The 23,270-nt window shown below is 40.9% G+C and overlaps 1 protein-coding gene across 1 annotated transcript in view; it reads right to left on the bottom strand.

Annotated features, from left to right (window-relative positions):
• Positions 1 to 23,270, bottom strand: part of SLC17A8 (solute carrier family 17 member 8) — a 57,773-nt gene that overhangs the window by 7,357 nt on the left and 27,146 nt on the right. Inside the window, exons 3-10 of the mRNA XM_004269487.3 lie at positions 18,370 to 18,488; positions 16,460 to 16,574; positions 14,946 to 15,033; positions 9,938 to 10,024; positions 9,440 to 9,579; positions 9,158 to 9,307; positions 8,049 to 8,181; positions 1,261 to 1,371 (exon numbers count right to left, since the gene is read on the bottom strand). Of these exons, the coding sequence (XP_004269535.1) occupies positions 1,261 to 1,371; positions 8,049 to 8,181; positions 9,158 to 9,307; positions 9,440 to 9,579; positions 9,938 to 10,024; positions 14,946 to 15,033; positions 16,460 to 16,574; positions 18,370 to 18,488 (943 nt within the window). The remainder of the gene's footprint in view (positions 1 to 1,260; positions 1,372 to 8,048; positions 8,182 to 9,157; positions 9,308 to 9,439; positions 9,580 to 9,937; positions 10,025 to 14,945; positions 15,034 to 16,459; positions 16,575 to 18,369; positions 18,489 to 23,270) is intronic.

Here is a 23,270-nt window from a genome sequence, read left to right as displayed (position 1 = left end):
AACCCAGGATGTGGAGGAACATCTTATACAGAGGGCCGACTACAGGGTATAGGCGGATTTTCAACTGTGCTGGGGGTCAGCACCCCTAACCCCCACATCGTTCAAGGGTCAACTGTATTTTGATAAGATCAAGTCCCCGTTTTATGTTAGTTTAGACCAGAGGTTCCATGTTTTTCTGTTCTGGGATGTTAGCACCCTGTTTGATCTTTAAGACAGCCCAGAATTGTGGAAAGAGCACAGACACGAAGCCTGGCAGGACTGCACCTTAGTTCTTCCTTTGCTACCAATTGTGTGACAATAGGAAAGTCCCCAGTTTTCCTGAATTTTAATTTGCTCCTCAGTAAAATAATGGTAATATCATTTGCTTCATAATTTTGTCAGATAGATGCAATATATGTGAAGTGTTCTGTAAATGACACTTTTTAGTCCTACAATATGTTTTTAAAGTTAGAAAAAAAACCTGAGTTTTACTTTTTCACCCAGTTTTGCATAGGGAGCTTCTGAAGTCTGTAAGACATGATATGCTAGCACTGTGACCTCTCACACAGTAGGCTGGTTTCTGCTCCGGTAAAATGGGAGACTGATAGCCCTTAGGATAGCTGTGAGAATTACAGGGGTTAATACACAGAGTGGGCTTTGAACAGTCGCCGGCACAGAGTTTGTGCCTGATCAATGTTAGCTCTCATCATCACCATTATTATATTTACTTCCTGCTCTCTCCTGTTTAGAAAGTCACATCACCTCTCTGGACCTGAATTTCCTTGTTTGGAAAATGAAAGCCTCGGAGTAGACAAAAATCTAAAGAAGAGTTCCACCCTTAAAAACTTCTGATTCTATGACTATATGTCAAATGACTACATCGTTTGACTTTTGAGTTAATATCAGCAGCTCTCCAATAGGAGGTGAGGATTGAAAAGGTCACGAGAGCCTCCGTTAGTTAGGGTGACCTGGTTCTGAAGTATGAAGGTGTCACTTCGTCCAGCAACACACGTTCTGCCCATGCCCCAGAGGCAGCGCCTGCATGTTGTTTGTTTCCAAGATGGAGAAAGTATCAACAATTCCAGCTTGACTGGGCTACTAAGCCTGGTTCTCAGTGATCTGACAAAATCATCCCCACTAGGTGAAAGTCTCTAGCCAGTGGCCCTGACCCTTGGGAATGGCTTGGCTACCAAAGGAAGATGCTACAATATCTTTTCCTTCCTTCCTCCCAAGTCTTGCTGGATCTATGGAAAAGATTGGGAAACCCAAAGGACACTTTACCTGAAATAGCAAAACCACTGAATCCTACGGCAAGCACCAGAAAGGAGATAGCCACCCCTTTGGTATGTGAAAAGCCAACCACAAGGAGTAAGGTTGCCTCCATGCCAAAACCTGCAAATGGAAACAGCAGGGGGGAAAAAGTCATTTTCATGTCAATCAGCCCAAGTTCATGAACTTATCAGATAAGAATCTTTTTATTTCCATGGACCCAAGTTTTTAGTACATACATTCTGGCACAATATCTACAATCTTATTGGGGTGTTTCTTGACTACATGACGATGCTAATATTACCCGGGTGTTCTGTGAGCCTTCCAACATTTTCCTGGTGGACTTTGAACACTGAATGGTCCCAGGAGGTACAATGATGCCCATGGGATGGGGGATGTTTATTATCCGTTGTTCATGGGTAGTTCCCCCTGCCATTTCTAAATACTAAAACCATCAGTGACTCTCCTTTGATTACATAAGTGATGGTCTCTCACAGAAAAATGAAATAAAAATAAAATATTATTATTGCCAAAGGTGACTAGAAAGCTGTAGTGAATATCTGAAACAAAAAGCAGAGTCTCACCACTTGCAAAGCATAAGCCAGAATCTTCCCTTTCAGAAGTTTGCCAAGCTCTCAGGCCTCTGTATAACGCCACGAGATATTTGCACAGAAAATACAGCAGGACAAAAGTACTTTCTGTTCCTTTCATTCAGAATAAGTGAATCCAGCACAATAAAAAAGAGTAAGGAAATTATGAAGATGGTCCTTCTCATCAACACACAGACACACACAGACACACACAGACACACACACACACACACACACATTCAGCCGATAGCAGACCGAAAGATGATATGAATACCATTTCCAGGGACATGAAGTACCCTGGGAGGTAGAAGACAATGAAATGATGCTTCATACTGGGGACCATCTGCTGATTCCAGACATCACCACACATTTGTCCTTTGAGTTACCTCAAAGACAACAGGCCCACATCAAGTCTCTGTTCCTCTACTTTCACTCGGAAACAAACTACCACCACACTCTTTCTTCTTCTCTAAATTAAACTTCTATCCACCTGTGTTTAGAACCCAGACTTTGTCAGACGGGCCTGGGTTCAGATTCCATCTCAGAATCACAAATTGTGTGATCTTGGACAAGTCACCTCACCTCTTAGATTCGTCATCTCCCCCGCCAAATGGAGCTCATAATACAACCTTGGAACATTGGAAGGTTAAGTGAAATTGGGTATATAAGGTGTTGAGCGTGATCGTCGGCCATGGGCACAGCTCAACAAACGGTAACCAGAAGTCCAATGCAGAAATCTCAGAATCATCTTGGACTTCTTCCTCTTCCTCAGCTTTCACATAAGATAAGAATCCATGGGTTTGGCCTCAGAAATATCTGTCAAATCCGACCTCTGCTTTCCCCTCCTCTGCCATTGTCTTAGTTCTGGGCGCCACTATCTCTCACCTGGACAACTTCAACAACCTCTTTACTGTATTGGTCTTCCCATCTCTTTTTCCTCTGATCCATTCTCTAGATTATCTTTCTAAACCACAAATCTGATCAGTTGCCCCTTTGCTTAAAACCCTTGTCAATGGTTACGTATTATGAGTACAATGCTGTATAATAAATCCCTCCTGCGGTTCCAGCTTCATCTTCAGCCATCCTCACCTCCTTGCTCACCACCTGTAGCCTGTAGAAAGCCCCCTGTTGTCACACAGATCTATCCGCTGTTTCCTGATCGCAGCACTGTTTTGTGCCCATAATGTATTTCCACAGACTGTTCCTTCACCTGCAGTACTCTCCTCCCAGCACTTCTCTTTTCTGGAGAAATCTTACTATTCTTTAAAGTCCAGCTCAAATATTGCTTCCTTTAGGAAGCTTTCCTGATAACCCTGCCGCTCACCCACCAGTAAAGCTGACATCTCACTCTTACTCATTTTATAGAGCTTTTCAACATTGCCTTGTAGTTTTTCATTTGTATTTCTGCCTCCCTGACAAAACTGTGATATTATCCAGGGAAGGTACCATATATATAGCACAGAGCCTGTATGTAGTGGGAACTCGATAAATAATGCTTGATGAATTAATGTGAAGGAAAGAAAGGAAAACCAAGACAAGTTAAAACACAAGCTAAAGCACTTTTTGTAAACCTTGGTAATTTGCTTACCTGTCTGAGTCCATTTCTTCAAAACTATCATAGAAATAGGGCAAGCCTCAATAATTGTTTTACTTGGTCATCTAAAGAAAATCAATGCAATTACGGATGCAGAGGTGCTTTTTAAACTGTGGGCTTTACAGACTCACTCATATAGAGAACAAACTAGTGGTTACCAATGGGTGGGGAGGGAGGGGCAATGTAAGGATGGGGGAGTAGAAGGTGCAAACTATTGGGTGTAAGATAGGTTCAAGGATGTATTATACAACAAGGGGAAAGTAGTCAATATTTTGTAACAACTATAAATGGAAAGTAACCTTTAAAAATTGTATGAAAACATTTTAAAATTTTTAATAAATAAATAAAAATTAAAAAAACTGTGGACTTTATACCATTACTACTTGTTATTAATTTTGTTTCAACAGTTTAAATTATACATAAGGAAAAACTACTAGTGTTTTGTATACTAACTATTTGTGTTTTAGAAGTGGCCTGTCTTAAGCAGCAAGGCACATGGCTGAAACTTCCTTTAACACTTTCAACAAAGTGGTACTAGAAAGTTAATTCCCCCAAAGAATTAGAATAAAGACACGTGAAGAAGAAAAGCTACAAATGATACACTGATTCATCTCTAAGGAAAAAAAAGACCTTTGCCAAATAGTAGACTTTCAAAGAAAGAAAAACCATTTAAGAGCCTAAATGGTTCCTATCTACAGTGAAAATGCTAAAGATAGAACTGTACGTTTCAGGAGCTGAAGGATAAAATTTGAACTTCATGGGTAATCAAGAGATCCTGGAAAGTGAACCTATTCAGAGCTGACAAGAAAAATAGAACAAGGATTAAAAGGCCTGAGAAATTTTTTCATCTCACCTGAAGTTCACACAGGCAACCGATTCGGCCAGACTAGAATTTTTGACCTCACTCACGCTTTCCATGTAATACAGAGGGAGGTATAAGGATTTGACATCTGTCTTTGAGGATCTTGGAAATGTGCCCTGATTCAGAATGAACTAGAGCATCATGTCTTAAGGTGATCTGTTTGCTTTAAATGATTCTAGCAGCAAATATCTCTTGTCTATGGAAAGAAAAGAAGGAGGCGGAAGACTCCACACAATGTGTGATCTTTCTCAGATTAGAAACGTCCTCTGTGTTTTGGCTTAGAAAATATGAAACCAACTAAAATTCTCTAGAAGATCATGTAAGTGCTTCATTGTATCCAAATCAATCTGGCTTATTCAGTGATGGCACAAAACTCTGTTTATCTCTAATGCAGCATCTCTGTGTTTAAGCAAGGTGGGATAAGCATGGTCTTTAAAAAATTTTTTTCTATGTATATCCCACTGGTTCTGCTATGTCAAAATATAAAATGACATGAATAGACATGTGAAGAGATTTTTTTTCTTTTTAAGATGGGATAGAGGCTGGGGAGATTCTATGAATGCATTCTAGTTTCTGCCAAAAAAAAAAAAAGAAATAAGAAAAAAAAAGGATTTACTCTCAAGGATTTAAAATATTTGAGAGTTGTCACCACCACCTAAACTACTAATTATGAAGAAACAATGGCAAAGGTGATTGAGGAAAAATTAAATATGAACAAGACATTCCTATGAAAATGTTGTTAGGGTCTTCAAGGCATCTGTCTTTAGAAGAGGTTGTACAGGTAGAGTTTAAACACAGAATTTTCTTTCAAGTTCTAGGTTTAGAAGTTGCATATTTTTGGCCATGGGAAATATGATTGAATAGCATATACTTATTGAATGCTTCCTTTGGAAAATTTCTGTTTTGTCAGTGTCTTGAACACAAGAGAAGAAAAAGGCACTAAAATATGTCAAGAACATTCTGTTTGCTGAGCTCATGCTGGGTGCATACATACGTTGTCCCATTTACAATCATAACAATCATAACAATCGTCTGAGGTAAATACTATATTCAGATATTAAAGAAGAAGAAAGTAAGGCTCATGGAATTTAGAAATCCATCCACTTCAGTGTCCACCTCCACTGACACTACTTTAGGTCAAGCCACCATCTTCTTTCCATGGAACGACTGAAATAGCCTCTTAGCTAGTTTCCCTTCTTTTACTCTAAGTTCTATTGTTTTGATTTGAAAGCGTAAATCGGATCTTGTCCCTTTCCCTCCTTTAAACCCTCCATTTGCTTCCCAATGCATCTCAAGTAAAACCCAAGCTCCACGTAGGTCTGTCTACAAGGCCTCCCGTGATCTGGCCCCAGCTGTGCACTCTGATCCCCTCGATGTCACGCTCCACCTCACTCATCAAGCACCGACCATTCTGACTTTCCTTCCTTCTGTTCTCTAATATGTCACAGTCATGTCTGCCTCAGGGCCGTTGCACATGCTATCCCCTCTGCCTAAAATACTTTCCTGCGTGAGCTGTAATAAGGCAGTACATGATGAGTTGTCAACCAAGTGTATAGACAGAAGGAGCATTCACTGGAGGCTGAGGTAGCCTTAACAAAACACAAGTGAAAAGACTTGAGCTGATGTAGTAGGCTGTGTGGGGAGGACTGGGTTGATTGGTGAAGGTGAGCAGAGCTCACAGTAAAGGGAAAGGGCATGAGCAAAGTCAGAGACAGCAAGATATATTCAGGGCCTGGTATGGAGGGCTATTCAGCTGGAACAGAATCTGATAATTAGAGGAGTGGTACTCTGACTACTATTTAAGTTTCTGATTGCTACTATAACAAATGACCACAACCTTAGTGACTTAAGACAGCACAACTTTTTTATCGTACAGTGCTAGAGGTCAGAAGTCTGAAATGGGTCCTACAGAGCTAAAATGGGGGTGTCAGCGAGTTGCATTCCTTTTGGAGGCTCTGGGGAAACTCTCTTCTTACTTTCTGAGCTTCTAGAGTCTGCTTGCATTCCTTGGCTTGTGGCTGCATCATTCCGACCTTTGCCTCCACTGTCACATCTCCATCTCTGACTCTGACCCTCATGCCTCCTCTTATAAGGACCCTTGCAATTATGTTGAGCACACACAGATAATCCAAAATAACCTCTCCATCTCAAGATCCTTAATTTAATCACATCTGCAAAATTCCTTTTACTGTGTAGGGAAACACATTCACTAGTTCTGGGAATTAGGACATAATGCATCTTTGATGAGGAAATTATTCTGCCTACCTCATCCGCCTTGGGGAGGATCATGAATGCAGTGCCGCAGAGCTTCCCCTCCTGCCCATCAGAGAGCAAGCCCATACCTGCCAACCTTTAAGTTCAAGTCAAGGGTAGGCCCCCAAATCCCTGCTTGGGGCCAGCAGTCAAACCCCTGGGAGCCCAGATGCTGACAGGTTATTCCCAATCTCCCTGATCAGACTTTATTCCTGAGATGCTGTGCGATGAGATCATGCCTGCTGGCTCTTGCATCCCTCCATAGGATCTTCACTTCTAAAGGGCCCTGACCCATCTAATCTAGTCACAGTGCCCCCTTCCCTCCTTTTCAACTTAATATCCCAGTTATGAACTTTCACCCATAGATGGCGCTGTCCTCTACCTCCCACCTGCCCACCCTGACACCCCCCGCCCCCGTCCCCCGGAGAGATAGCAGTAGTGACTGTAAGCCTTGGCAATGAGCTCAGACAGACCTGGGATCTTGCACAGGATCTGCCACTTGAGCAAGTCACTTTATTATACCCCAGTTTCCTCACTGTAAATTGGGTTTAATACATAACAGCCCTTGCTCCACAGGGTGGTTACGAGGATTAAATAAAATAATATGTGTAAAGAATTTAGCTTAGTGGCTGGCATGGAAAGTGTTCATTAAATGCTAATTTTAAAAGCAAAACAAAAAAGATAAGGAGAAAGTGGAGGGTTTTAAAAAGGTGAGCTGTCATAAGCATTGTAAGGGTTCGTGTTACTTTTACCTACCTCTTTTGGAAAATGGCCCAACTTATATTTTATCTTTGCAAAATCAAAACATGAAACAGGAACTAAATAACACAAGGAAGAGGATGGTGTGTGTGTATGTATGTGTGTGTGTGTGTGTGTGTACACCCATGCACAAGCATATGTTGGGAAGAAAGAAAACTATTCAGAGAAAATACTTTTTTAATGTTTCTTACCAAAACATGTATATATGTAGAAAGGGAAGGGGGAGATAAGAGAATAAACTATAAAAGCAAAGGATTATATTTGTGGAAGGATATATGGGAAAGATAAAAAATAAACAGATAGATACCAGGAAATCATGTTGCTTTGGCTTAAGAGTAGATGAAAGAAGCATTTCTGCAGTTGCCAGTGTATATTGATGTATCAAATAAGTTGTCATATCTCTCTCTTTTTAAAAATATTTCTTTTCTTTTTCTTCTTCTTTTTTGGCCACGTGGTTTGTGGGATCTTAGTTCCCCAACCAGGGATTGAACCCGGGCCCTTGGTGGTGAGAGCACAGAGTCCTAACCGCCAGGGAATTCCCAAGTTGTCGTATCTCAGGTTGCACAAGTACAGGCTGAATGACCACTAGGCAGGGGTGTGATGGACACTCAACTGGGGGATGGACTTAGGAGCCTTTAAGATCCTGCTCAGTGATTAGACATAAACTCCAAAATATGGTCTGCAATTCAGTTTCATCTCATTCTATAAAAGCTGCTTAAGCCACCTATGAAATCCACAGTACCTCCACAGTTCATGATTTTTCTGACAGCAGTTGTGGTCAAGATTTTTCTGCTTCTTAAATGATCAGCCAGTTGTCCTCCAATAGGCACAATGATTGTCATCACCATGTGTGGGAGTGCTGACAAGAGACCCACCTGGAATGAAAAGAAGCAATGAGCTATTTTTAGCTACTTCTGAGAGAGGTACTTCCTTAACTCCCTGCCCCTGCCATCTCCACTGCACCCCTCACCATCAGATTTAATCATCTAATTATACGGGACCAAGGTAGGCCTGAATTCTGTAATAGATAAACAATGAATGAATGAATGGTTTTAAGGATAGACCAAATGTCTCCTCCATCAGATCGGAAGCTCCTTGAGGGCAGAGGTGACTTTTATTCATCACAGGCCCCAGCACGCAGCAGAGTGCCCGGCACATGGTAGTTAAACACTTGGCGCAGACTGAGTGTTCTCCAATGGCAGCCACTATGGGCTGTGCTAGCTCTTCCACGGTCACTTCTGACAGTACCTGTAGCCATGCAGACATCTACCTCTACTAGGCTGCTGTTCTTTCCCTTGTGGGAAGGAGGCTTAATTCTTTTATGATGACAGTTTATGTTTTACCATTCACATTCTTCCTCCCTGAAACACAGACAACCTAATGGCAATGGCTGGGGACTTTGAAAAAGTTCTTTCTAAACCATACAAAGCTCTGGCCATTATCGCTATGACCGTGATCTGCAAAATGAGCTTTAAGGTTCTTACAGCTCCTCACTGAATAATTTACAGGAAAAACAAAAAACAAAACAAAAACCAAAAAAATCTCTCACCCTTAAATCTTTTGATCCTTGCCTAATATGCAGTCCTTGAGTCAGCTTCAAAAACACTTTGAGATCAGGTATAATACAAATCTTTAAAAGCAGCTTAATACAGCTCTGATCCTTACTAAGAAGAAATTAAATAGCTATGTACACTGTGCATAGAATGTATAACTTGTCTGACCTCCAGGGTATTAGGTGTCACAGAACCGTTATGAATTTTGATCAGCAATTTACTTATTTTATCATGCAAAGATTTTCTCAGAAGCAAGAGATTTAAAGTTCAAGAACATCTGAAGCAACTGTGTGTTTACCTTACTTATTGCAAATCCAAAGACCTCTTCAAAATAAGCAGGCTGACTTATTAACAGCAAGTAAAAGGTCCAGCTTCTGCAAAAATTTGCCACAATGATTGCGTAAACCGGCAACGATGTAAAAAATTTTTTCCATGGTGTATTAAATTTCTAGGGAGTAAAAATACCGTGGGATTTTTAGTGAATATACTGACAGATCATTTTTCTTAGGAGGATAACACAATCACTGAGAGAAATACTCATAAAAAAGAGGCAAGTCTTCATCCATCCGGCTCTACTTACACTGAGACTAACCAAGTTGGCTCCTTCTCCTATACTTGTCTCTATATAGGTCCTTTCCTCATGGGATATTGTTGGGTGAACTGCTGGACACTCATAGGCCTGCAACAGCCAAAACATGTACCAGATAATCCCAAATATACCTGCAGTTGAAAAACAAAAGGCTTGATGATACGGTCTCATTTTCTTCCATCTCTAAATCTGTCAAATTTCAAAGTATTCTCAAACGGCACTATATTCAGCTAGGAGAAAGTGTTTGGTTTATTTTTCCGTTGTTGATACTATTAACTGGTATTTAAAGAAAGATAATGTTCTGCTCATTAAATTCAACTTTCATATAAACATTAAATGAATCATTGCTAGACAAGTATTCCATTTATATGATAAACTTGTCTTAGTAATCTCTATTTTCATACAGAAAACTCTTAGCCAACCCCATTAGACAGTAAAATACCACCTCTATGAGTCGCCCAAGGGGACTCGTGAAATCAAATCACTCACCATAAATATAAAAGACAGAGGCCCATCCCATGTACTGTACCAACACGCCGGCCAGCGGCATGGCAATCACTGCCCCCGCGTAGGAACCTAGAACGGGAAAAGGTTGAGGGAAACTTACCAGTCGTCATGCGAGCCCTTTCAAACCATTTAGAGTTCTGTGGTCGAACTGAGGATGAATCAAACTGTGCAGGAGTCACGAGGAGGAGCAGGCAAACTCCCACCGTGCCCAAAACAGGGCTTCCAGGAGAGAAAGTTCACCAGGATGCCCTTTAACTTCCTCCAGACACCATGGAGGGATCAGACAAAGATGGCTCAGGCACCGTGATTTGGAATTACAAGAGAATGGAATGAAAAGATGAGAAAAATCTAAGAGAATTCTGAAAAATTCAACCAGGCACAATATTGGGTGCAGAAGACAGAAAGTGAAGGAACATACGTATCTACCTCTCAGGGCTCACAGAGCAGAAGGATTATCACCGTGGCCTTTATTTACTAAAAATTTTTTTCTTCCAGCTTTATTGAGATATAATTCACCTAGGTCTTTAAAAGAGGGACTTCAAACTATGAAAGGATCATGCTTTTAGAGTCTCGATTTTTTTTTTTTTTTAATACCAGGAAACAGTTAAATTTCAGGATGGCAGGATGACCAGGATGGCTTCTGTCTCCATCCACCACCTAAATGTGTACATTTTTTAGTTTCTTACTTTGTAAATACCTAACCTTGTAAATACTTACCTATATGTGGATGTTTGTCTTGTCTAGACAAGATAGTAAGGGCTAGAGGCAGTGACCTCACCTCCACTATATCCTGCAGTTCCATGATACCTGCTGGAGAAACGTGAGCCCTGCAAACTCCCAATAAATATTAACTAAATAAAAAAAAATTACTATCTGAAATTCCCTCTGGGTATGAATGAAAAAAATTCTTGCTTCAGAAAAAGTGAGCCACAAAAGGAAATTCTGTATCCCAGAATCCAATGCTAAGAAAAACCTTCAGGAAATGGGAGCTCGGGGATCTTCCAGAGAAAGAGATTAAACCCCATCTTTCCAAGCTGGGCCCAACTGGTTATGAAAGGCCTGACCTGGAATCCCAAATCTCAACATCTTAATACCTGAAGAAGTCTCTCAGTCTCTCCAAATCATTTTCATTAGGTAGAAGATGGAAGTGAAATCTCTATCTCACAGGGTTGTTTTGAGGAGCAAATAAATTATTAGATGAAGATGCTCTAATTAGTGCTGCATAAACACCAACTATTATTGCTACTGTCATGTACAGAATGACGGAGCACTTTTTTTTTTTTTTTTTAACCTCAGACTTCCTCAAACGAATAAGGCAAGCATTCCAGGACGTATCATTAGAAAGAAGAGCTGCAGGCCTAATTCCTCTGTGGGTGTGGAGAAGGTGGTCTGCTTTCCTGGACCAAATACCCTGGGAGTGGGGGTGTGGGGCCTCCAGCTTAGATGATGCAAACAGGGAGGGTCGGGCGATAACAATCTATAAGATCCACTGGGTGCTTTCTGTGTGCTCTCTAGTACTGTGCTGAGTATTCTGGACCCCTGATTTTATTTAACCCTTTTTTCAACCTGGTAACATTGGTACCGGTGTCATCCCAATTTTACAAGAAGGGGAGGGGAGGGGAGGTAGATTTCCTGAGGTCACATAGGTGTGAGTGCTAGGACCCCAGGTCTGCAGGAATCCAAAGCCTTCAACCTTAACTACTTAATAATTCAGTCCTGCTTCTTCCGCTCAACCATACCCAATAATTCCTCACAGTAAGAAACATTCATTCACTGAGGAAATTTTACAGCTTGAAATTGTCCTTCCCTGTCTTTATTTATTTATTTATGTTTGCTTACGCGGGCCTCTCACTGTTGTGGCCTCTCCTGTTGCGGAGCACAGGCTCCAGACGCGCAGGCTCAGCGGCCATGGCTCACGGGCCCAGCCGCTCGGCGGCACGTGGGATCTTCCCGGACTGGGGCACGAACCCGTGTCCCCTGCATCGGCAGGCGGACTCTCAACCACTGCGCCACCAGGGAAGCCCTTCCCTGTCTTTTAGATGAACTCTTCCTCATCCTTCCAGACATGGCTGAATGTAATTTCCTATCACACCCTGAGCACACCCCAACAGGGCTCTCCACCCATATTGCCCTCACTGCACCTTGATGCCTCTGTGTGGTCACCAGGGAGGACAGAGGAGGCCCTCCGATACTTGTTGCTTGGCGTGGGGAGAGGGGAGTGGCTGAACGGGGGATGGGAGAGTCCCCAGTTCTGTCCTCACTCTCCATGGGAATTTATATCTTTTTTCCCTCCCTGAGCCTCCACTATAAAATAATGGAGGTAGAAAAAGAAATCAGATTTGTGGCTATCAGAGGCAGGGGTGGGGAGATGGGAAATTAGATGAAGGCAGTCAAAAGGTACAAATTTCCAGGTATAAGATAAATAAGTCCTAGGGATGTAACATACAACACGATAAAGATAATTGACACTACTGTATGTTGTCAAAGAAAGTTAAGAGAGTAAATCCTGAGTTCTCATCACAAGGAAAAAAAATGTTTTTCCTATTTCTTTGATGTTGTATCTGTATGAGAGGATGGACATTCACTAAACCTATGGGGGCAAACATTTCATGATGTATGTAAGTCGAATCATTATGATGAACACCTTAAAATTATGTAGTCTGCATGTCTCTTACAACTCAATAAAAGTAGGGGGAAAAAACCAAAAACAAAAATCTATGTCTTTGAATAAAACCAGTTTTACTTCTAAAAAAAATTAAAATTAATAAAAAATATAAAACAATGGATGTGACTAGATGTTTTCTAAAGACCCTTCCAACTCCAATATTTTTGAAGTGTAAGAATCAATTATCCCTAAGCCTGGGTTTACTTCTAATGACATTTTCCCTTGGCTGTTCTTTGAAACCAAGGCCACACCTTAGCTGGGAAATGTAATAAAGCCTGTGACCTTGATCAGGTAACTTCCCTTGAGAGTCAAATCATTTCTTTAATTAGCCCTTCTAGGTCTATAAAGACACTAAGAATGGGCAGTAGCTGCTAGTTATTCTTGTTTTGCTGGCAAATCAAAATGAAAAGACTTACAAATAAATCATCCAAAGACAATATCAGGGGACTTCCCTGGTGGCACAGTAGTTAAGAATCCGCCTGCCAATGCAGGGGACACGGGTTCGAGCCCTGGTCCAGGAAGATCCCACATGCCACAGAGCAACGAAGCCCACGAGCCACAACTACTGAGCCTGCGCTCGAGATCCCACAAGCCACAACCACTGAAGCCTGCATGCCACAACTACTGAAGCCTGTGCACCTAGAGCCTGTGCTCTGCACCGCAATGAGAAGCCCACGCACCACAAAGAAGAGTAGCCCCAGCTCACCGCAACTAGAGAAAGCCTGTGCGCAGCAATGAAGACCCAATGCAGCCAAAAATAAAATAAATAAATAAATTTAAAAAGACAGTATCAATAGGTCAAGGTCAGCTGGGGCAGAATCATATTCTTCTAGAGGTGGTATAAGATCAGTAGTGGAGGTAGAGATGATCTTGAACTTCAAACAAGAGGACAGAAATACTTTCTAAGGACAAGAGAGGCTAAAGAAGTAAAGACATCTCTGCTGTGCATGCATTTCCAAACTAGGCACAAAATAGACACTTTGGGTGGATATTTCACACCAGATTCCCTGGGATCCTTTATTACTACTACTACTACTACTTAAGGAGGTAAAGAGAGAGAGACAGAGGGAGAAATAAATAAAGATATTCAGAGAAATAAAGCTTCCTCTTTAGCTAAGAAATACACATTAGCTACAGTTAGGAAAGACACGCTAGCCTGAAAAACTAAGCAGAACTAAATTCTGATCCTAATTCTACATGGGCCCGTTGTGACTTTCGTGGCCTAAGGCACTTTTGTCTTTCTTGGCCCCTTCTCCCATAAAAAATATTTGAAAATATTGGTGGCAACATGTGCTGTTCTTGTTCAAATGTTAATCAATACCTAGTAGACTCTTCTGAACATTGATTACTCTCAGAGATTCGTAGAGGGGCCAGTCCCAAAGACATGGCTTCAAATGAGGCAACCTTAGCAAGGTGAAGTTTGGAGACCCAGGAATTTAAGCCACATCACTACTTAAGAGCCATTAATTTACTTTCGGGTAAGATGGATGGTGTCCACTTCATTTTTATCTGGAAGATAATGGCAAAAATTGATTAAACAGCTTCTATGACAATGTGTACATAGTAGTGTGTAGTGAGGAAAGTTCTGGATTAAGAACCAGGTGGTCTAAAAAAAAAAAAAAAAAGAACCAGGTGGTCTAGATCCAGCTCTTTAACTTAGTAGCTGTGTGACCTTGGGCAAGTCGTTGGACTTTCGTTTCAGTTCAATGAAACTAAACTTTAAACTTTAATTTTAATTTCTTCATTTGTGAAAAGGAGTAGGGGCCTTGATGATTCTATTGATATATCTTCTGTTTTCAACTTTGGAAAATATCATTTGTTGGCTAATCCTACAACCACCTCCAACCCCTTCTTTCTTACCTTTGTCTATTAAAGATGCTAGAAAAACTAGGCACTTGCTTTTCTAGCCTTCTCTGCAGTTAGTAAAGTATATGACACAATTAGAACCAAGGAAATATAAATGGAAGCCTGCTAGGGAGTTTGGGAAAGCTTTTGCTTTCCTAGTGAAAGGAACAGACATGGTTAGGACACCTATCCCCACTTCTTTCTGCCTTTAATGTGGACTTGATACCTGGAGCTGTGACAGCCATTTTGTGAACATGAGGAACATGCATGAATGTAAAAAGTTATCACTCTGAGGATAGTGGAGTAAAAAGTCCGAATGTGCGTAGTCCCTGGATAGATCACGAAGCAGCAGGATCAGTATTAGCAACGATTTACCTTTGGACTTCTGTTATGTGAAAAAAATAAATTCTATTTAGTAGGGTCTTCACTTGAAGCCAAAGCATTCCTAAATGAAGCTTGTTATGGTTCTCATACACTTACCGCAAAAAGAAGTTGTGGCCAGTCGGCTTCTCTCCAAAGGCGGTGCCCACTTACTCCACATCCCATGGCAGGCTGGGTAGGTCACACCCTGGCAAAACAGTTGAAAATAGATTATTTGATTCAACTCCAGTTTCTTTTTGTGTTTAAAACACAGATTTTGCTTCTTTAACACTACAATTCAAAGCCTAATTTACAGATACTAAATGACATGTGTCAGCTATTTTGGCTCATGGCACAGATGCTGAAATTCAAATACTAGTTCAAACGTAAGCATGGTGGGGAATAGGGAAGGAGTCTTTATATTTCATATTATTATAGAATATCATTGTAGAAAGAGATTTCCACAACCAGCCGGTCCATCCTGTCATTTTCAAGATAGAGAACCTGAGGCTCAGAGCCATTAAGTGATTAGATTCTAGTCTTCACGGCTGCTAATATCATGTTCTTTCTACCATGTCAGTATTTTCTGAAGTGTGGTATATGCCCCTCTAGTGGGATTAAAGTCGGACTTAAGGTGCTACAACAACCTACATTTTTTATTATAATTGTTACATATATATTATAACATGCTTTAGAAATAAAATATAACTAGTACATCAAGCCCATGATATCAAAGATATTGTTGCTTATGATAGGTTCTTTTATTTTGTTTTGTTTTGTTTTGAAGTGAATTGATCTAGGGAAAATCTATAGGCAAATAATAGTATAAATCGTAGTGTGGATGTGACAAAAGTGACAAAGGTTAGAGGTGAATGACTGAGTTCGGGAAATATTTCTCTACATCAGGTATTGGCAAACTATAGCCTGATATGGCCCCACCATCTGTTTTTGTTCAGCCCTCAAGTAAAGATGGCTTTTACATTTTTAAGTGGGCAGAAAAAAAAATTGAAAGAAGAAGAATATTTCCTGGCACGTGATAATCATATGAAATGCAAATATCAGCGTCCAGAAAGTTTTACTGGGAAGTAGCCATGCCCACATGTTTACATATTGTCTCTGGCTGCTTCTGCATTACAATGGCAGAGTTGAGTCACTGTAACAGACCATAGTATGGCCAGCAAAGTGCAAAATATTTACTTTCTGGCTCTATATTATTCTACCTCCTTCATCAAGTTAAATTTCTGTGTAAGACCACACCCTTGAAAATTTACAGATTTATTAATAAGTCCATTTAAACTGTTTTAGTGGAAAGAGCCCTTGCTATGTGAACTGTAAGTTTGGGTCTTTCAGTTTCAAATTTTATTAAATGAAAAGGGGTGGATTATCCTAAGATCACTCCTGGCTCATCTGAAATTCTGCCCTCTATGAAATGGTCCTTTATTGGGTACAAATTTGGAATCATACAAGGCATTTTAATTAAAGTATTCATAATTGTAATCACAACCAGAGAGTTCAGATAGCAGGACAAGGTGGAAGATAGGAAAACTGAGTAAAGGAGGTTTTCTTCAAAAGCTGAAATTTCTAAAGGACCATGTTGTCTCCAGCGATATCAAAATGTGTTAAGAATCTCCTACCTCCACTAGACCTTGCAAAATTCTGACACACATGACACATCCGTAATGTACTCTGGCTGCAGAAGGAATGAACATGTTCAAGGTCGATGTTAAGAAGATGGCAGCTCCAAAGACCCTGAGGGACCAAAACACTGTGTTATTGGGCAGGTCCACTGATGGATGTGGCATGTTAGTTAAACAGCAGGAACAAACCTAACAGTTTATGGAAGATCACTATAGAAATTAATGGAAAGAGAAATAGATGTGTTAGGATCTGGTGTGTTCCAAGCTAGACTGTTGGGCCGCTTTGATTCCCAAGTTCCAGTCCCTGGACCAATCATGGGAAGGTTTTGGGCAGTACAGGGATGTCCTGCCTAGATGAGATCCTGAAGCTGGAGATTGACCAGCATGAGGTAAGCTTGCTGGAGACCCACCATTCTTCTTGGTTCTACCCAACTGATCCATTCTGACCATTACCTCATGACTTCTGCACATTTGGGTTGTGTCTCCTGCTTCCCAATTCTGCTCTCACTTTACCAGACGGGGATACTGACTATCTGAGAAGCATGCTGTGTCCTGGGACCAGCCAAGCACAAGACAGGCTGTGTACCTGTCTTAGCCCCCAACTCTCTGCCAAGTACTGTGTGCCTTCTCCTCCCTGCCTGGACAGGAGTGTCCTGGGAAAAGAGAGCTGGCAGCATTTTCTTCCTTTCTCACACATGTTAGTGATGCTTCAGCCCTTTTTACATGCTGCGAAATCACTTTATATGTTATTTCTTCTTAGGGCAGAAGTGTAAGTAGTAACCCCAGAGACCATAAGAACTAATATTTTATCACTTTTTAAAAAGAATACAACAGGTAAGTGACAATAAAGGACACAAACTACACAAGAACATAAGTAAATATGAGTCATGCTTATACGAGATGACTTTCAAACTTTTTTGTCCTTGACCCATAAAACAAAATATATTTTATATTGCAACTCAACACACTGATACACACAAATGTAACCGAAAGAAGTTTCAAAAACCAATACTTAAATGTGCAATGACCTAAGATATTTTCTATTCTATTTTATTCTATTTGATTACCTTTTCTTCTATTTCTCCCTCTTTTTTTAAGAAAATGGTCATTGGTAAATCACGATTGATTTTATTACCACCTAATGAGTTCTGTTTTAGAGTTTGAAAAACACTGCTTTATAAAGTATACACTTCACAAAATCCACATATGTAAAGTCAATTACAATTAGAAGAGACTTGGAAATAATTAGTACACTCCTTTTCTGGTACATATACGTACTACATCTCCCCCAAGTGGCCATCACTTCTGCTTGAATACCTTTAGTGACAGAGAACTTACTACTCCTTGAAGCAGCTCATTTTGTCTTGGACCCACTTTTAATTGCTCAAACACCTACCATAGAATCTCAAGGGCATAAAGACATCTTGCAATCTAGAGACTAGCCCCTCCTACTCACATGACAAAACCTGTATGGAACAGGACGATATTAACATAGTACAGAGAATCACAGAATGTCATTGGTCAAAGGCAACTCAAACACAATCTAATCCGTTTCATTTCACAGATGAAGAAACTGAGGCCCAGAGAAAAAAGGAACCCAGTAGAGGTCACCAATTGAGTCACTTAGGGTCCAGGAACTGTTTCTCCTGACTTGGTTGCAATTGATCTTTTTATTACATAATCATTTAAAGAATTGCAAGATAGAATAGATTAGACAAAAAAGTAAACAAAAAGAGACTCTTAAGAACAGGATCATATAAGATCAATGTCTGTGAATCACATCTTTAGGAACGGCTTCTATCTTTCATTCTGTACCCCTAAATTGAGAGCCAATTATGCAGATTTTATAAGAGTACAAAGCCATATTATGATCTGTGCAGCACTCATGTTATATCAATTTATCTTACCTGTTAGCCTCAAACTTATTTGAAATGAAACCACCTGGAATTTGTGTCACAATATAGCCCCAGAAGAAAGATCCATGGATAAGGCCCACCGTCTCTGGATCCCAGTTAAATTGTGCTGTCTGGAAATGAGAAATCAGACACAGTTGTGTTTGGAAGAAAACACTTGACCATAATTATTCACTGATCAACCTACACAATAACCCCATGAGGTCTTTCCTTCCCTCCTTTATTCAAAGAATATTTTATGGAGGGCCTCTTGTGTGCTTGGGATATAGGACAAAACAAAGTCCTGGCTGTCACTGAGCTCAGGTTCTAGTGATAGAAAGGAGAGATTATGTACAAATTAAAAAAAAGAAAAAAATAGATATACATGTATATGTGCATATATATATGTATATACATATATACATGTATGTGTGTATATATTATATATATACATATATGTGTGTATATATATATACACACAGAATAATGATGAGTGCTAGGAAGAAAATAAAACAACTTGCAAAGAAAACAAAAAATAAATTCTAGGTTTATTAGGCTATTTACTAGGTTATTCAGATACCAGTTTAGTGACAGCACAAAGGGAATGAGAGTCTTAAGTCTCTCGTTTCATAATGAGGATAATAAAACCTATTCTACCTCCCTATAGTATGTGTGGGGATAAACACCATAAATATTTCTAGTAGGTTATCCCTCTGCTTAGAGATTTTGCATTTAACACATTAGGATAATGCCTGGAACATAGTGTAGTCTCAATAAATGTTAGCAGCCATTATTGTTGTTATGATGATGATGATGATAACAACAAAATACCCTTCCACAACTCTGAGGTCATTGAAAATATGATTCTTGAGGGTTAGAGAGCCTTTCCTCACTTTCTTCCCCAGGCATAGTAACTCATCCTTTTCAGACTCCCTATAAATATCCCTCCTCTGAGGAAGCGCCTCAACTGCCCTGAACTGAAGTGGTCATTTTCCTAGGCTTGGTCCACAGACCTCTGTTCTTGCAGCCATGGCACTCACACTGTTCTCAAACTTGCCATTCACGTGTCCACTTCCCACATGGGGTGGCGAGTAACTCTAAGGTGGCAGCCATGTCCTTTTGACTTTATAGCCTTAGTACCTGAAACAAATGCCTGTAATTGTAGAAGGGGCAAGTAAAGATTTGCCAAATGAATGAATAAACGAATGGCTTTGTAAAGCATTGATATCAAAATGCTAGATGTTCCTATTATGGAGTCAGGGTTCTTAATTATCAACATACTACATCTCATAAATTTTCTTTTTTAAAAAAATATTTATTTAGGCTGCACTGGGTCTTCGTTGCAGCATGCAGGATCTTAGTTGCAGCCTGCAGGCCTCTTAGTTGCAGTATGCAGGCTTCTTAGTTGCAGCATGCAAACTCTTAGTTGCGGCATTCATGCAGGATCTAGTTCCCCAACTGGGGATCGAACCCAGGCCCCCTGCATTGGGATTGTGGAGTCTTAACCACTGGACCACCAGGGATGTCCCCAACATCTCATAAATTTTTATCACAGTTTATTTTCCCACAAATTGTTATATAATAATTTGCTCATTTATTCAACATGTACCTCATGCCTCCTGTGTGCCAGGTCAGGTGATAGGCAGTATAAATACAAACTCAAACAAGTATTGCCTTTGCCTTGAGGAGATCACAGTCCAGGTAACGTTGGCCTGTGCTCTGTACTGTAGTTCCCACTTTGCAGATTAGGAAGTTGAAGCTCAAGAGTAAAATGGGACTAACAATCATTCATTCAAACCAGCTTACCAAATTTTTATTTCATGCTACTTCATGCCAGACATTGTTCTAGGCACTGGGGATACAGCAGTGGACAATGACAGCAATTGCTACTTTCACAAAGATGCCAGTGGGGATGGCAGAAAGTATACAAGTGCATACTGTGTTAGATGGTGATCAGTGATAAGAAGAAAAAAATAAAGCAGAGAAGGGGACAGAAATGTTGTGTAGGAATGAAGTAGGGTGAAATTTTAGATAGAGTGGCCAGGAAAGGCTTCAGTGAGGAGATGATTGTTGAGTAAAGTCCTAAAGGAAGAAAGGAGCAAGGCATGCTGTTCATTATCTGAAAAGAAAGCTTTCCAGGCAGAGAAATAGCAAGTGCAAAGGCCCTGAGGTAAGGATGCGTCTTGTGTGTTAGAGGAATGGCAAGATGTCAGTAGAGCTAGAGGGTAAACGTGAGGAAGAGGATAATAGGCATTAAAATAAGAGAGGTTCAAATGATGAAGGGCCCTTTAACTCATCATAAGGACCTTGGCTTTTACTCAAAGACAGAGGGAAGCACTGAGTGAAGAGGGACCTGATTTTAAGTCTCTTTCCACGTCTTTCCTCTTCTAATCCTTACAACACGTAGAGGTAACTATTATTATCTCATTTTTTTATAGAAGAGGAAATTGAGGTTTAGAGAGATTAATTTACTTGCCCAAGGTCATAAAACCAGTTATAAAGAGAGCCAAGACCAAGCCGTCTTACCTACTTGACCCAAAAAAACTGTATTCTTTCCATTGCTGCGGAGACTTGACTTTCTCACTGAGAAGTAGAGACTGGACTTCTTTGCCTTGAGTCACAGAATGCCCCAAGAATCCAAGGATCCAAGACAGAGGGCTCCACTTCAACCAGCAGCTAATTGTCAATCACCTGGTCCCTTGCTCATGTCTTTCTCTGACGAGATGGTGCTTCTGTCCATTTGAGAAATGATACCTGAAGAAGAGCACTTGTGCCTGCTGAGAACTGACTTTCATTATCTCTTGAGCCCATTACAATCATAATGGCCTCATGTCTGAACTATTATTATAAGCCAAGCACTGTGTTAGGCTGAAAAAAAGGGCCCCAAACGATATATGCACAAAATCCCCAGAATCTATGAATGCTGCCTTATTCGAGAAAAGGGTTTTGCTGATGTGATAAAGTCAAGGATCTTGAGATGAGTTTTCCTAGGTCATCTAGCTGGGCCCTAAATCCAATGATGTGTCCTTGTAAGAGAAAGGCAGGGGGAGATTTGAGACATAAGAGAAGGTACACAGGAAGAAGTCCATGTGAAGACGGAAGCAGAGATTGGAGTGATGCTGCCACAAGCCAAGGAATGCCTGGAGCCACCAGAAGCTGGAAAAAGCAAGGAAGGATCCTCCCCTAGAGACTTTGGAGGAAGTGTGGACCTGCTGACACTGATTCGGACTTCTGGTCTCCCCAGATATGAGAGACTAAGTTCCTATTGTTTTAAGCCACCATGTTTGTGGTAATTTGTTACAGCAGCCTTAGGAAAGTAATATAGGTGTTTAATATATTGGTGCCAGATTATCTCATTTGATCTGTAAAGCAGGCCTTTTATTCCCATTTCAGAATAAGGCAATGAGGATTAGCAAAGAATTGCTAGAAATGCCAGTTCCTGGCTCCCTACACATGTTTCCTTCTAAGAGGATTCTCTTCCTCCCCCAGAGCCATGGGCCTCTCCCCTGTGACTGGACACCTGAGTAGAGGGAGCCAAGGCATGGGATGGACTCAGCCCACCTGTCTCTCTCTCTCTCTCTCTCTAATCTGAACCCAGAGATTCTAGTTAGACAATACTGAACACTTGAATTGAAACAAGTCCCGCTGGAGTCAGGGCCAAGTAAGTCAGCTCCCCAGCAAGGCAACGGCTCAAAGAACTTCAGCTTTGGAGGGCAGTGAGAAGCCATGGAAAAAGAAAAAAAAAAGAACTCCCCTGGTGGTCCAGTGGTTAAGAATCCGCCTTCCAATGCAGGGGACACGGGTTCGATCCCTGGTCGGGGAACTGAGATCCCACGTGCCATGGGATAACTAAGTCCATGCAACGCAACTACTGAGCCCACGTGCTCGGTAACCCACGCGGCAACTAGAGGGAAGCCCGTGGGCCGCAACAAAGACCCGGTGTGCAGCAACTAAGACCCGAAGCAGCCAAAAATAAATAAATAAATATTTTTTTAAAAAGGAAAAGGAAAAAACAAAAACAGCAGTCCATGGAGAGACCTGGGAGAATGGAGCAGACTCAGAGAGAAGCAGATGCAAGACACTGCACAGCAAGCAACTTGGAGACTAAGCTAAGGATTCCCTAGTTCCCATGAGGTCCAGCTCCACTCTGCCCTTCCTGGCTCCTTTTCCTCCCCACAGTAGGGTACAGCCTGGATTTTAGTCCCACCTCAGGCTGGGCTCCCCTGTCCAGGGTGCAGACTGCACAAACATACACAGCAGATTTGCTTTCTGCCCTTCACTTTCGTGAGATCCCCTATAGCCCCACTGTAATTTCCTTCTTAACTTCAGCTGGTTTCCCTGCAATTCTATTCTTTGCAACCAGCAATCCCTGACCAAGACAGAAGGGCAGCTTGCTCAAGGTCCCAGAGCTAATAAACAACAGAGTCAAGTGTGAAACCACGCCTGGCCAATTCCAAAGCCCAATTCTTCTTAACCCTACAGGGCTCATGATTCATGAGAAGGAGTTTGGGTTTTTCCTGAGGGTAATGGGAACCAATCTCAAAGTTGCTCACACTTTAGTCATTTATTGCTCACCACGTGCCAGACACTGTTCTAAGTGATTCAAGTGTTTTAAAACTCATAATTATTAAACTAAAAATGATTACTCACACATCAACTAAAACTACCCTTTATACCACTAATAGAATATATGCCATTTATTTGCAAGACCTACCAATTCACACTGCTTACCTCTCTCCCTCTGCTGAAAACAAAGATTTTAAAATATCTCAGTGCAAAATACCTAGTTTTTCTCCCATAAAACCAACCAAACAAATATACCAGCCATTGAGAGCCTTTTGTAATATACTTAGTGAAATCTTTGTCCTTGGGTTGAACATGCTCAGATGATTTCTAAACTTTGTTCTATTTGGATA

This window comes from Orcinus orca, chromosome 11 (assembly GCF_937001465.1).
Source record: "Orcinus orca chromosome 11, mOrcOrc1.1, whole genome shotgun sequence".
Taxonomy (NCBI): domain Eukaryota; kingdom Metazoa; phylum Chordata; class Mammalia; order Artiodactyla; family Delphinidae; genus Orcinus; species Orcinus orca.
The sequence above is the reverse complement of the archived record's forward strand: the minus strand, read 5'-3'. Positions and strand labels throughout refer to the sequence as shown.